The sequence below is a fragment of the Lissotriton helveticus genome, chromosome 7 (genome assembly GCF_964261635.1).
Source record: "Lissotriton helveticus chromosome 7, aLisHel1.1, whole genome shotgun sequence".
In the NCBI taxonomy this organism is placed as follows: Eukaryota; Metazoa; Chordata; class Amphibia; order Caudata; family Salamandridae; genus Lissotriton; species Lissotriton helveticus.
The window spans coordinates 583,682,162-583,698,126 of record NC_136068.1 but is presented as its reverse complement, the minus strand read 5'-3'; the positions used below and the strand labels follow the sequence as shown (position 1 = coordinate 583,698,126).

Below are 15,965 nucleotides of genomic sequence, written 5' to 3'. Positions count from 1 at the left end.
GATACGCACTACTTTTTAAGGCAAAATACCTCCTTTTTCTCTGATAACAAAATTGAAGCACCAGGTTACCATTTTGAGGAACGAAATGCCTTTACTCTTTCTGAAAAGTGCAATTGAACCAGGTCCAGTTCATCAAAAATAGAAGAAATTATTCCAAGTATTTCCTAATCCAAAGGAGAAGTCTGAGATCTGAGTTTAGGCTGATTCTAATCTGTGTTTTGCCAACAATTGGATCAAGAAAGAGAAATTTTGGAAACTCGCTGTCCACCAGATGAGATTAGATGTGTGCAGTTGTTGTGGAAGATACTTTCACATCCATCGAGCAAAGTACAATAAGAAGTTAAGGTTCTTTTTTTATCGGGCTGAAAGTCTTCTCCACACATCTCCAAATGGTTGGCAGTGGTAGCAACCCATCTCCTTTTTGAGGAATATTTATGTATCCAACTGGTTAATCAAGGCTCGCAGTCTTTTGACAGTTACGTAAGTCTTCCTAAAGGCAGCATCATTGGTCCACGCTCTAGGCCTACAGAATAATGAGAAACTGTCTCGTCATCTACTCAAGTTCTGTATTGTTTGTGGCAACAGTTAAAACATAAAAAAGGAGGAGAGGGTGTCAGCAGTTCAGGATGTCACACTGTTGAGTAATACCACACAAACAGTTTGACAAAATAGTTCCGGCTCCATAGCTTCCAGTATTTCAATTATCCCAAATGCAGGACCAGTGGATGGAATAACTGGGGCTACAATGTATATGAACTTCACAAGCTAAGACTGATTATACTAGTAAATACATCTCTAATGGTCCAGCGAGAACTTGCTTTAGTATTTTTTTTTTATTTTGGGTTTTTAGTAAGCGTACCCTTCACAAACATATGGCACAGGTGCATCTCTTACAAGGTGGAGAGCAAATCTAGGACAATTGTCAGTTATGGGCCATTTGTCAGAGAAAAGGGTTCCTATTGTTTCAACTGTCTGGAGCTGAGAGCGTTTCATCTGACTTGCAAGGCTTTCACTGCACTCCTAACAAAGAGTGGAATTCTAATTCTAACAGACAACACAGCAACGTTGCACTACCTGAACAAGCACGGAGGCACAAGTTCAAGACCTGTCTTTAGAGGCCCAAAATTTGGTAAGGCTCTTGGCCAGAGACCTGGTGTTTAAATTAATACCTATACCAGATGCTCTCAAGCACATTTTCTGAGTTGTTTATACAAAGAAAACCACAAGTGGATGCTTAATAATAATAAAGATGTCTTGCTCCTTGTCTTTGAAGATACACAACATTGCAGAACTAAAAAAAAGTCATGACCTTGCATCCATAGTTCCAGAACCAGGGGCACTGCCCTTCTGAACACATGATAAAGAACATTACTGTTTTTTTCTTTCAGCACCACTGATACCAGCAATGATTTTGAAACTCCGCAAGCCCAAAGCGACAATGATGCTTATTGTGCCAGACTGGCCAAGACAGTGGTGGTGCTCCAATCTAGTGCAGTTTTCATCCGGCTACACGTGTTGGCAAAGCAGATCTAATTTATTGACCAGGCGAGAGGGAAAAGATCATCGAACATGATACTTTGCACCATGTCTGCGGAGATCAGACATTAAGGTTTTGTAGAAAGCCTGAAGGAGCTCTTACCACTAATCAGAATGCCATTCCCACCATTAGAAACTCAATCTGATCTTAAACTAATTCACACATGTTAGAACCGGCTATTTCTGGTAGGCTAAGGCTGATGCCAAAGCCAGGCAGAAACCACCATTCTAGTCAGGGCAAGGAAGTCACACGCCAAGATAACCCCTGCTCACCCTCTAGGTAGCTTGGCACGAGCAGTCTAGGCTAAACTCGGAGGCGATGTGTAAAGCATTTGCGCCAGCGCACAACAGCAACAACATACTAGGCACACCACAAAAGAGACCACACAAGGTTATATTAAAATAACTTTTGTATTGTCAAAACATATCAGATAGAAATCACACATGTACATTGTGCCAACTGGCACGGCAATATTCACAAGGGATTATTTACAAGACAGGGCCCCATGGGCCACTGTCAGAATCAACACTTCGCAGATATAGAAATACTTGTCAGAAATTAGAATAAAAGTATATAAACTTCACTGTAACACAAAGTAACAGTTATAGATCACATCCAGTAACTACTGGGAACAGGTAAGTACCTCCTACGCAACCCTAAACCCTTAGGAGACTGTCACGCAGGGGACCAGGGCCTCACTAGGACCACCTGTACTAAAAAGAACAACCACCTAAGTATCACACAGCATTTAGGGGTCTAAGCAAGAACACATTACCCATGATGTATGGAACACATTCAGAGGAGTAGTAAAGAGAAACACATAATGTATACCTACACATTCAGCGGTGTTTAAGAAGAAAGCACATGATGCAATAAAAATACATTCAGAGGTCCCATAACAATACAGTAGCGCAAAAGTCACATGATGCCTAAACATTCAGAGGTGCAGGAATAACACATGATGCAAGGAAATACATTCAGAGGTGCAATAACCCTACAATTGCGCAAAACTAAACATGAGTCACCACCTGTGGCAGTCCCTAGACCAACTGGCCTTGTAGGGGCAAAGATGCCCTGAGTCTCAATGTCAGGGTGCGCTGCCATGCAGCGTCAGTCTCAGCATAAGCCTAAACGTAGCAGGTGCCCACTACTTGCTGGGCACCTGGGAATCACACAAAACCTAAACGGTGCAGCTGCCCACTAATTGCTGGACAGCTGTGACAGGCCGGGCACCACTGTGCCCCCTCTGACCCACACAGGGACTCTCTCTCCAATTGCGCCTAAACGGTGCAGCTGCCCACTAATTGCTGGGCAGCTGGAGAATTTCAAAACTGGCATGGGCTCTCAGTAGCCCTTGAACATCAACTGTGCCACACGGAGCCACCCAGGCTCTAAAAAACTATCTATGGCCGTGGGAGCCCTCAGGTTCTGCAAACAATGGCCCCTCCAGCCTTCTCATGGCTGTGGACAACGTTGGGGCGACCCGCTGCCAACCGGGGCCGCCCTTAAACGCACCAAAGTTAAATATGCCCCTACGAGCCTCTCGGGGCTCGCGAAACACGTTGGGGCGACCCACTGCCAACCGGGGCCGCCCTTGAAGCCCTCATGGCTTCCTATTGCCAATTAGCGCGTGCTTGCGCTACTGGGGGGGGCGGACACCGACAATGTGTCCCGGCGCCCCTCCCTTCTCTTCTGCCCGGCCCAGCCCAGACTCACCGGCAGCCCATCGCGGGCGGGGCGACGGCAGGTCTCTGTTCACTCGAGGCTCTCCCTCCATGCGGGGAGCCTCGCGCCGGCCTTCTCTCTCTCTCGCCGGCACTCCCTCCGCACACGGGAGCCCCAGCAGCAGGCCACGCGTCTTCTCCTCTTCCCGGGGCCGCGCCGACCAGCCAATACCGTCGCGGCTCCGATGACGAGCCTCCTCTCTTCCTCCAATCACGGCACGACAAGGGCCATGACGCTGCGCCGCACGGGCCTATCCCGTCGCGGCGTTGGTGAGGGGGCTCGGCTCTCTCAGCCAATGAGAACGCGGCGCCTTCGGTTCTTCAGGCCATTCCCGGGCGGCGGCGGTGAATGGGAGGCAAATGCCGGGTGGGCACCGGCTTCTTTAAAAAAAAGAATAAATCGAGGTGGACACTCGATCGGCCTGGGAGCGCACTGTCTGTTTGCTAGCGCTTTGGAGCACTTGATTACCCCCTAGCTCGTAGGAGCGCTTTATCCTTGGCCATAGCGCTTAGGAGCGCTTTATTGTGTTCTAGCGCTGGGGGGCGCTTTGTGGGCTTTGGCCGGTGCCCACCCAGCATCTTATTACCCCGTTTATTTGATTGATTGCCTGACTTAGTGGTAGCCTAGCATTTTTCATGTATTACCTGTGAAAATCCTTTATTTTTTTATAATAAGCATTTGCAAGGCCAGTTGATCAGTCATTTAAAGCAGCATTCCTCTTAGCTTTATCATTACTTGTCCATGTTCGTTTCTATAAACTGTGGATTTAACCTCCAGTACTGATACCAGAGTTAGTGTGAACTTTTTATTTTTTCATTGGTGTTTCTTACAGAGTCCAGCTCTATTACATTGCTAATTCGATCTTTAGTGGTCTATTCGAAAGTTGTAACTGGTAAATTGATTACATGCTCATTGTAGAGCTTATGTGTAAAAGTACTGGGGCGATTTTCAATGAACGTGGTTTTCTCCGGACCTCTTTTCAGTCTATCAAACGCTACTTCCTAAGTTGTAACAGTGATCAAAGAGGGAACAGGCTATTCTGTTTGCCACAGGAAATACTATGTCCTGTTTGATATATGGGTAACAGATTGAATTCATCTTCCCAAACTTGGTTCTTTGAGTAGCAGACCCATCCTTTCTTTACTTTGTCGGCAAACGTGAGCCATTTGAATCATAAGCTTGGAATGTGTTGGTAATGGGATGGGGGAAGGGTGGACTCTTTTTTTTTTTTGGTTTTTTTTTTTTTTTTTTTTGGTAGCACTAACCAATTTGAACCATTGTTTCTAATATTGTGGGTAGTCCCAAATTAGTTTTGCATGTCGAGATATGTTTGCATGTTAATTCATCTACAGGGTGTAAAACATACTGTTGCTTTATTCTTGCTTTCTGCAGAAAGTGGCTCCACAAAGTCGGTGTTTGGTAAAGAGTCCAATGCTGCATTTGCATTGGATTCATTCAATTCCAGTTTGAAGAGCTCCACATCTACACCTAAACTGTTTAACAGCCTCCTATTGGGTCCCACGGCCTCCGGCAACAAGTCAGAAGGCTCTAGTTTACGTGACCTGCTTCACAGCGGGCCAGGAAAGCTGCCTCAAGGATCTTCAGAATCTGGAATCCCTTTTCCTCCTGTGTTCTCTTCGGCCCCTGGGGTGAGTAACCAGTGATATATTATGTCTTGCATGGTTCAAACTATTAGGGGTTTTAAACAGTTTGAGGTTGGGTGGTGGTGTGCTTGATCGATGCCTCCTGGTACATGTGAACCTATATTTATTAGTGTTTATAACAATTACAGGTCAGTTGTAAATACTTAGTAAGGGATGCCTGTCGCGGAGTCCAGGGCATGTTTGTGTACCAAATACCTCCAATCCTGTGCCGCAACTGCTTTACATAACAGATGATGATTAAAAGGTAGTGAACCAGACGGGTGTAGGACAGTCCCAAAACACAGAGTAGGATGCAATGAAAGAGTTTTACTTGTTTTTCTAGTATCTGTTTCTAATTGTAGAATGTCATAATCCTGTTATTTTGAGATGTATTGATTGGGCTCCATTGTACCAGACGTGCCAAAGCTCCTTAAAGAATGCATCTATATAGATTTACTTTCTCAAATCATCATTTCTGTGGGCATTGTCCACACCACCGACTTAACAGGCATAACTAGTCATGGCATGGTTTTGTTAATCACATGTAGCAGCTGTGCATACAGGTAAATACCCGGTAATGTGGTAATTTGGGGAGAGGGGTTGGCCTAACGGCTAAGGCGCTCGACCTCGGACCTGGGGATCTGGGTTCGAGTCTCGGTAACGACGCCAAAAACCTCCTGTGATTCTGAGCAAATCACTTAATCTCCCCGTGCCTAAACATGAAAGTGTGTCCTCGTGTAACGTAACTGGTGCTATGTAAAGCGCTCTGATACCTGATTCGGTTCGGGTCTAGTTCGCGCTATATAAAACTCTACAAAAAAAAAAAATGTCATGGGTATATCGATACGTTCCTTACTGCAGCCACAATTCCACAAGCTTACTCTGTTGCAGCAACCCTTCTCTGAAATTTTGTCAAATCTTTTTTCTCTGCGCCAAGGAATGTCTTCCAGAAAGGTAGGGTTCAAGCCACCGCCATGTCGGTTACTGACCCCCACCTTGTGTACTTATTGTGAGAAAGTGGCTCTATATATACTGGACCAGAATAAGGTACAGTGTATAGAGTCCACAAACCTCAGAGGTATAACCGAGGTTAAAGCCAGGTGTGACCTTACTCTCTAAAGTTGTAGCTTGGTCAAGCAGTAAGGCAGTACCAGAGGACAGTGTAAAGCATTTGTTGTACGCACTCAGTCAGCAAATGGTTTCACACACTCAAAGACTGAACTCCAGGCCAATTGTTTTTATATCAAAAGATATAGTTTTTATTTCTAGAACTAACAGGTATCAAAATATACGGTTCTCAATAGGAGAGGTCTCAGGTGAGTAATTTGCAGAAAGGCAATACACTATAGGTACAGGGGTTGCAGTAGGCAACACAATTCTACACACAATTTAGCATTGAGTTCAATCGATTTTCTTGTATAAACACAGTTGATTACTTTGTAGACTACTTTGATAATTCCAGGACTTGTTCATAGATTCAGTTCTGGGGTCTAAGCTGGAAACATTTTAGCCGTAACGTTTTAGGTATTGTAGTGATTTTTCAGGAATAAAAAGTTATTTTAAAAGTTCACACTTAGAAACTTTTCAACAGAAATATGACAATGTTATCCAATGAGAGAAAATTCAGGTTGCAGGTAAAGTACGATCTCGTTACTTTTGTAATCAGGTACTGGTCTCCTGGGGCCAGCACTGGGGTCTCAACTCAAAACAGGTAAGTAATTACGTTTCAGTATTTCGTTTGATTTTTAAAGAATATTTCTAATTTTCAAAAGTAGACACTTTGAAGAAATTTCATAGAAAAGCAGACAATGAATTCCTATGGAGAAAATACAAGTTACTAGTAAACCCGCTAGGGATTACTTTTGCCTTTTTCAGCCCTGGGCTACAAGGTACAGTACTGGCTCCTCTCCTGATCACAGGTGAGTTATTCGGAATTTGGATGATTTTGTTTTCAAAAGTAGACAGAAGATTTTTCTAGTTAAACCAGTCAATGTTATTCAATGGCAGATAAGTGAGTTACCGGTTTCCTGGTGAGTACTCGACTGGTGAAGTTGTGGTTCTGGGCATAGACGCAGGGGTCCCCCAGGGTCCGGTAGGTACAGTTGGTTCACCCTCACTGGCAGAGGGGCGGCCGGGTGCAGAGGTAGTTAGGCTCAATGTTATCCAATGGGGGGCAGGAGGCCCTTGGTTGGTGGCTGCTGGCTAGCAGGGCACGCGGCTGTGGGAGCTGGGCTCCTGGTCACTTGCTCAGGGCAAAGGGGGAAGCAGGATAGGACAAAGGTACTCGCCAGCGGTACTCGGGCGGCGGGGTGCAGGGTGCTTTTGAGCTGTCGGGTGCTTAATGTTATCCAACGGAAAAGGTCAAAAGGGAACAAAGGCTGCAGGCTCGGGGGCGGAGACTCTCCAGGGACGACCAGCACGTCGAGAGGTAAGTTGGGATCTTGGAGCACAGGTAGGTACCCCCAAGGGAGGCACAGGGGGCGGTAGGGCGCCGGATGCAGGGGTGTATTTGGGTGTCGGAAAAGCTTACACGCAGCTGGTCGCGGTTGGGGGGGGGCCTGGTTCTGAGTCTGCAGGCGTCGTCTGATTAGTCGAGGAGGGTCTTTGGGCACTGGACTACGAGTCGCCGGGGGGACGTCCTTGTGGTCTTGGATCACTCTGGCATGGGCCGGGCTCGGCGGGTGCAGAGTGGGATGGTCTGAAGCTTCCTGCCTGGCACCAGGGGGGTAGTTGCAGCCGAGCCTCTGCTGAGTCCCAGTCTTTAAGAGGGTCAAGCAGGCAGGTCCTCTTGGGGTCCCCAGGTTGCTGTACGCAGGAGTCTCCGGGATTTGGGCAAAAGCAGGCTCCAGGATCGACAGGCCGGTAGGGCTGGGGCCAAGTCAGTTGTCGTCCTGTTAGCTGCTGCGCGGCGGGTCCTCTTCTTCTTGATCTTCTTTTGGTATCTGGATCTGAGGAAGGAAGGTTCAGGGAGACCCTAAATATTGAATTTAGGGGCGTTACAGGTAGGGCAAGGGCAGGGACCAATAGGTCCCTGTCCTGGGGTGGGTACACCCCCTATCCTGCGCCTCTCCTGTGGGATGGGGCAGGAGCCTAGCTGGGATTGGGCAGGGCTCCCTATCTTCAAGATTGCCGGAGCCCGGGGTCGTGTTTCACCTCGTTTCCCCCACCACAGAAGGAGAAACGAAAATTGGCCACGTGAGGAAGAAAACGAAACTTGGGAAAAATGATACTGGACGAAAGCGCAAGAGAAGGGATCACCAAAAAAGGAAGGACCCCGCCACTGCCCCAGGCCCCGCCCCCCCATTCCAGTGGGTTTTTCCATCCCTCTCGGTTTCCTTTCAGATTGTTGTTCAAGGTCAACTCAAACAGTTTTTTTGGGGGTGGGGGGGTTTTGTCTCCCAAATGTCACTCCCTCCAGCACAGCCTCCTGCTTCAAAAGCAAATTGTCGAAAGTGGTAAAATGCAAATTTATTCACCCCTCAAATGCACTGAGCCGGAAAGCAAAGTAACACACCTGACTTTCTCCAGCGTTTTGGCGTCTTTCTCTGCACTGCTTGTGGAATTTGGGTTAAATGGTACAACTTGCAGTGCGATTTTAATTTCATTTCCTAATAAACCATTGGAAGAGGCGCTCATGAAATACTTAAGCTACAGCTGCGCAGCAAGTAGTGCCAGCTGCACCGTTTAGGCCTTTTACAGCTGTGCAGCAAGTAGTGCCAGCTGCACCGTTTAGGCCTTTTACAGCTGCGCAGCAAGTAGTGCCAGCTGCACCGTTTAGGCCTTTTTACAGCTGCGCAGCAAGTAGTGCCAGCTGCACCGTTTAGGCCTTTTACAGCTGCACCGTTTAGGCCTTTTTACAGATGCGCGGCTAGTAGTGCCATTTAGGCAACTTTATCCGTGGGGACAGTTCTGATTGAGTTAGGACTACCGCTGCATTGGCAGCAACATTGAGACTATGGACTCAGGGCCAGTTGGCCAGGGAGACGGCGAGGTTTGTAGGGCACCAGGCCCTTGTACGTATATGTGGTACTAGGAATTGTTTTTCATGTAATAAGATGTTCGAGGCATATGAGCTGCAGGTTGTACATTTAGCAATAGATCGCCACCTGGTGTTGTGCTCGGATTGCAGGTTGTTGTTGTCTTCTTGGAAGAAGTCTTTGTAGTCACGAGATAGGTGACTCCTCTCTTGGACAATACTGCGCATGGTCATCGACTCCATCCTCAGATTGTTTTTTTCCGCCACTGGGTTCGGATAAAAGTTTTCCGCTCCGGCTAGAAAAGACTTTTTCGGCATTTTCGAAGCGTAAAACTTTAGACAAACAACTTTAGACATTGGAGACACTTTTCGACATCACCAGCTACATCCCGGTGCATCGACGCGGGGCGTGGGGCCCATCGGCGCCGTACGGCCTCCGCCTCATGGAAAGAACTCCATTCAAGAGATGCCCGGTATGTCGAGCAAAATTCCCTCATAGCGACAATCACGAGGTTTGCAACCTCTGTCTCTCGCCAGAACACGACGAGTCGACCTGCACAGCCTGTGCCTCCTTCCGATCGAAAAAGACCATTCGGGATAGGAGGGCCCGTCTACATGAGATGAGGAGATCAGCACCGGAGGCCATCTTCGAAAAGGAGATCGTCGAAGAAGAAGTCTCCGAGGACGAGAACCCACTCGAAAATATCTCAGAGGACGAGGCTCCACTCGTCGCCGAGGAAGACTCGCCTGATCTCCAGATCATATCGGGAGCAGAGGACTCGGACGACTCAATTTCATCTCGACAACCCGTGAGTACCTCTGCCCCTGCACCACAGACACTGCCCAAACCAAAGGCAACGGTCAGCACTCTGCCCACGGGCTCGGCTCCGAGGAAAAAGACTACGCCTTCCGGTGCCTCGGCACCGAAAAAACAACATATGCCAATTCCACCTCCTCCATTGGCACCGAAAAACCCTTCGACACCTAAGGACTCTTCGGCACCGAAGCTACCACACCCTTCGGCGCCCAAAGACTCTTCGGCACACAAACCTAAACAGGCATCGGTGCCGAAACCAAAACCAATAACGGAACCGAAAGCTTCCGCTCCGAAACCATCCGGCTCCAAAAACAAAGACTGGAAGATAGACCCCGGCGCAACAGGACCAACAAAACCTGTCTCCCCGCCGAAATCTTCGATAACGGAACTAAAGACCACAAGGCCTGATACACACAAGCCTAAGGAATCTTCGGAACCGGGAAAATTGCCACAGGACTCAAAAACTCCTCCTAAGGCAAAAAACGCTAAAGAACCACTATCGACACCGAAAAAATTGGCACCGAAGAGGACTATACAGGAGGAAGAACTATTTAGACCAGATCCAAAGCAGAAAAAAGTCTATATCAATCCAAAAACTGGACATGTGGAAGCAATTCCACACAAGAAAAGACCAGCAGACACACCACCTCCAACTGTGGTTCCTGCCAAAAAGGATTGTGCAACATCTCCAATGCACCCCTCCTCTCCTTCACCTTCTTCCTCTCCTATCACTCCATATATTGAGCCTATAACTTCTCCTGCTCAATCTCCTGCATCATCACACCACACTGACGAGGAGTATGATTTAGGTGCGGGGGGGATGATGTACCAGATACACACACATATCCCTTACATGAGGATGAAGAGGTCAACCCAGATTATACCAAGGAGGATGATGCATATAATTTCCAACCAAATAATGCACCAGACATACCTGATCCTCAGTATTACCCAACAAAACCTTCCCCTCCAGAGGATAGTATTGGGTTTAATCATCTACTGAACAGAGCTGCACTTTACCATGGAGTTCCAATGCACTCTGATGCCATTGAGGAGTCTTTCCTATTAGACACTTTTGAGCAATCACAGAGATCTAATCAAATACTACCTATGATCAAAGGGGTCATTAAACATGCCCCAGATATTTTTAAAGACCCAGTAAGGTGTAGGGTACTAAACCCAAGAATAGAAAAAAAGTATAGGCCAGCACCATCAGATCCTACCTAAATTAAGGGACACCTACCATTGGACTCTTTAGTTGTGTCAAATGCACGTAAAAGAGCCAATTCCCAAACTTCTGGGGACACATACCCCCCCTGACAAAGAATCAAAAATCATTGATGCGTCAGGGAAGCGGATTGCTGCACAAGCAACAAACATTTGGCGCATAGCAAACACACAAGCCTTACTCTCACGCTACGATAGGGCTCACTACGACCAACTAGAAAAGTTAATGGACCATCTGCCAGATCAATACAAAGATCACGCAGCAGAGCTCTTACAGGAAGGCAAACTAATATCAAATGCCTCCATTAAATGCGCACTAGACGTAGCTGACACAGCATCTACGGCAGTTAACACTAGTGTTATCCTCAGGCGTCATGCATGGCTACGCATTTCCGGTTTCAAACCAGAGGTGCAAACTACCGTCCTCAACCAGCCCTTCAATCGGAACCAATTGTTCGGGCCAGAGGTAGATAATACGCTAGAAAAAATGAAGAAGGACACAGACACTGCTAAGTCTATGGGTGCATTACAATCTACCCAGACTAGAGGTTCTTTTCGTCGCTCCTCTTATAGAGAAGGCTCCAAGCAGACCGGTGCAGATAACACTTCATCTTTTAAAACACAAACCCCCTCTAATAAAGGTTACTATAGAGGAGGGTACAGAGGAAACAACAATAAGGGAAGAGGTAGAGGTAACAACAACCGCTCCTCTTCCACTCCCAAACAGTGACTTCCCTCTGCCTCCCCTACAACATTCCACACCAGTAGGGGGCAGAGTATCACAGTTCTTACCTGTCTGGAATTCCATCACAACAGACAGGTGGGTAAGACAAATTATCCAACATGGCTACTGCCTAGAACTCACAGCAACCCCCCCCAAACATACCACCCAGGCAGCGTCCAATGTCCACAGAACACTGCTTCAACAGGAAGTTCTAGCACTTCTACAAAAAGATGCTATTCAAGAGGTCCCCTTACAGGAACAAGGAAAAGGAGTCTACTCCCTGTATTTCCTAATACCCAAAAAGGACGGGACATTAAGACCGATCCTAGACCTCAGGCCCCTAGACCTAAAGGACGCCTATTTTCATATTCCTATACATCCTGCGCACAGGAAGTATCTAAGATTTGTCATACAAGGACAACACTATCAGTTCAAAGTCCTTCCATTCGGGGTCACAACAGCATCACGAGTGTTTACAAAGTGCTTAGCAGTAGTAGCAGCACATCTCAGGAGACAACAGATACATGTCTTCCCTTACCTCGACGACTGGCTCATAAAAGCAAGATCGTTCAACCAGTGTGTACAACACACCAAACAAACAATTCAGACATTACACGACTTAGGGTTTACGATAAACTACATCAAGTCGCACCTAGAGCCTTCACACGTTCACCAATATCTAGGAGCTACCATAGACACATCAGTAGCTCTAGCCTATCCCAGTCAAGCCAGGATTCATAGCATTCAGAGCTTGGTCTCCCTTTTTCAATGCCAACACTCTCTTCAGGCCAGAGTTTTCATGAAACTAATAGGCATGATGGCATCTTGCATCTTCATAGTCCCTCACGCAAGACTGCAAATGCGCCCACTACAAGAATGTCTAGCACAACTGTGGAATCCGGCTCAAGGTCAGCTCACAGACCTGGTGTTGGTGGACAGCCATACATATCGCTCTCAGCAATGGTGGAACAACAAAAAACTTGACAAAGGGACGCCCGTTCCTAGACCCTGTTCCACAAATAGTGCTCACAACAGATGCATCCCTCACAGGATGGGGAGCCCATCTCCTGCGCTATACCACTCAAGGCCAATGGAACAGCCATCAAAAACTGCTCCATATCAATCATTTGGAACTGCTAGCAATTTACCTAGCACTCAAAACTTTTCAACTCCAAGTACAGAACAAAGCTGTTCTAATCCGGACGGACAATATGACAGCTATGTATTACATACAAAAACAGGGGGGGGGGGACACTCTCTGCAACTGTCCCAGCTTGCATAGAACATTTGGAGATGGGCCATCCCTCAAAACATACACCTGACTGTAGAACACCTTCCAGGAATTCACAATCAGATAGCAGATCTTCTGAGTCGACAATCACAACAGATTCACGAATGGGAGTTGCACCCACAAGTCCTACAACCATTCTTCCAAATGTGGGGGCACCCACACATAGATCTGTTTGCCACCCACGAAAACACAAAACGCCCAACCTTCGCCGCCAGGTTCCCACACCCGCGGTCGGAGGGGAATGCAATATGGATGAACTGGTCAGGCAGATTTGCGTACGCTTTTCCGCCTCTCCCACTCATTCCACTAGTAGTACGCAAGCTCAGACAACAATCCCTCAAACTAATACTAGTGGCCCCCACATGGGCACACCAGCCGTGGTTCACCACACTACTAGACCTCTCACAGTTTTCCACATCAGAAATTACGGCTCACGCCATCCCTGTTAACACAGAACCATGGAGAGATAAGGCACCCAGAACCAAGCCAGCTGAATTTGGCAATCTGGCTCCTGAGGTCTTAGAGTTTGGCTACTTAAATTTACCACCAGAATGTATGAACATAATTAAAGAAGCTAGAAGACCCACCACTAGAGCATGTTATGCTGCTAAGAGGAAAAGATTTGCTATATATTGTAACAACAACGATATCGATCCATTGGATGTTTCCATCCAAAATATTATTTACCTTCTACACCTACAAAGGTCCAACTTAGCTTACTCTTCCATACGACTGCATCTAGCAGCAATTGCAGCCTATTTACAGAATAGACAGCATCGATCTCTCTTTAGAGTACCTGCGATAAAAGCATTTATGGAAGGATTAAAACGAATAATCCCACCTAGGTTACCACCTGAACATTGTCCTTACAAGACTCATGGAACCCCCGTTTGAGCCTTTACACAAGTGTGAATTGCAATTCCTAACATGGAAAACTGCATTCCTTGTTGCCATCACCTCTCTCAGAAGAGTTAGTGAGATACAAGCATTCACAATAGAAGAACCATTTTTTCAGATACACCCTAACAAAGTGGTTCTTAGACCTAACCCAAAATTCCTGCCAAAGGTGATTACTCCTTTTCACCTTAACCAATCAGTAGAGTTACCAGTGTTTTTCCAAAAACCAGACTCTGTTGCAGAAAGAGTCCTACACACCCTAGATGTTAGAAGAGCTCTTTTATACTACACAGACACGACTAAATCCTTCAGAAAGTCAAAACAACTATTTGTATCTTTCTGTTCACCACACAAAGGCAATCCCATATCTAAAGGAGGAAGTGTAAAGTGTATTCAAATATGCTATCTAAAGGCAAAACGTACACTAACAGTTCCTCCTAGAGCGCACTCCACTCGCAAACTAGGAGCCTCTATGGCTTTCTTAGGAAACATACCACTAGAGGACATATGTAAGGCAGCAACATGGTCTACCATACACACCTTCACTAAACACTATTGTGTTGACGTGCAAGCCAAGCAGCAAGCTGCAGTAGGCCAAGCTGTCCTTAAAACACTATTTCAGTATGCTGCAACGGATACAAGCGACCACCGCTAGGGGAGACACTGCTGCACAATCGTTGCTAAATGTACAACCTGCAGCTCATATGCCTCGAACGGAATATGCTACTTACCAGTATGGATCTGTTCTTGGCATGTAGAGCTGCAGAGTTGTACATGCCCTCCCGCCTCCCCGGGACTTGTATCCGTTCCAGTACTCATCTTACTTAGATGCACACGCATGGACATCCTTTCTCTTTACTTCTACTAACTCCATCATTCCCATCATGGCGAAAAACAATCTGAGGATGGAGTCGATGACCATGCGCAGTATTGTCCAAGGGAAGAGTCACCTATCTCGTGACTACAAAGACTTCTTCCAAGAAGACAACAACAACCTGCAATCATCCGAGCCCAACACCAGGTGGCGATCTATTGCTAAATGTACAACTCTGCAGCTCTACATGCCAAGTACAGATGCATACTGGTAAGTAGCATATTCCTTCAGCACACTGTTCTGAATACCTCTACAGGTGGTCTTAAGATGACGAGGTTGTTGTGCATATTTACATTTTGCTAGTCAGATTTTGCTCCACCCTAACGTTAGTGATTCTCAGGAGCTTAGGGACCAATAGTAGTGTGTTGAGATCATGGGCGTACAATGCGGTTGGTGCAGAATTTGGTTCTGTTAACAGGCTGGTGTTAAGTACAGTGTTCACCAATGGTTACTGGGTGCTCGTTTATATTCTGTTCTACTTCAACTATGTTAGCTTTGTGAAGGTTCTGAAAGTGGTCAAGTTTGTCCTATCATATGTAAACAATTCCCTCGTAAATATTATCTAGTGCCAGGTGGCATCATGTATTCCTAGATGAAGGGCCCAACAAATACCCACCTCACTTCCCGGACGGCACATTAGTTCTGATATCTCCACCCAACGTCTGGAATATGTGCCCCCTTTTTGCCCTTTTAGTTCTCCTCACCAGAGCTTTCCCAGTAACACCCTTCTCATATCCCCCCTACCCTCCTCCGCCTCACTTTCCCAACATGACCACCACTCGAGTTAAGGCTGGAAGTAATTGTCCTCCCAACCAAACGGAAGCTGCAATAAAACGTTGGAAGCATAACACTATTGAACGTTTCCCGGATTCCCTCTTTGTTGATCAATTTAACAATGGTCGCTTTGGGAGGCTCAAAAACGATTTAATTTTCTTCACTCACGACATCCCCTCTTGGTCCTTCAGCTTATACAATTCCTTTAACGTCACTTCCTCCTCCTCTATCCCTCATGGGAAACAACTAAAAATGTCCCCCTCTGCGTGTTTCAAGGGCTACCTCACTATCTCACTCTATAACAACGGTACTGTCATGATCCAAGGCAAAGACACCTGTCTCTCGCTCTTTGACCACCTCTTCCCCTCCCTACTCCCCTCCTCTGTGACCGGGTTTTCCCCTGACTCTCCTTCTAGCTCCACCCATTCTCCAGTATTAGGGGTGTCTTTCATAGATTCACATGCCTGAATCATTCCCCGT

At 46.7% G+C, this 15,965-nt stretch overlaps 1 protein-coding gene across 1 annotated transcript in view; it reads left to right on the top strand.

Annotated features, from left to right (window-relative positions):
- KDM3B (lysine demethylase 3B) overlaps positions 1–15,965 on the top strand; it is a 1,181,011-nt gene that overhangs the window by 670,596 nt on the left and 494,450 nt on the right. The window contains exon 15 of the mRNA XM_078652703.1: positions 4,655–4,911. Coding sequence (XP_078508829.1) covers positions 4,655–4,911 — 257 coding nt within the window. The remainder of the gene's footprint in view (positions 1–4,654; positions 4,912–15,965) is intronic.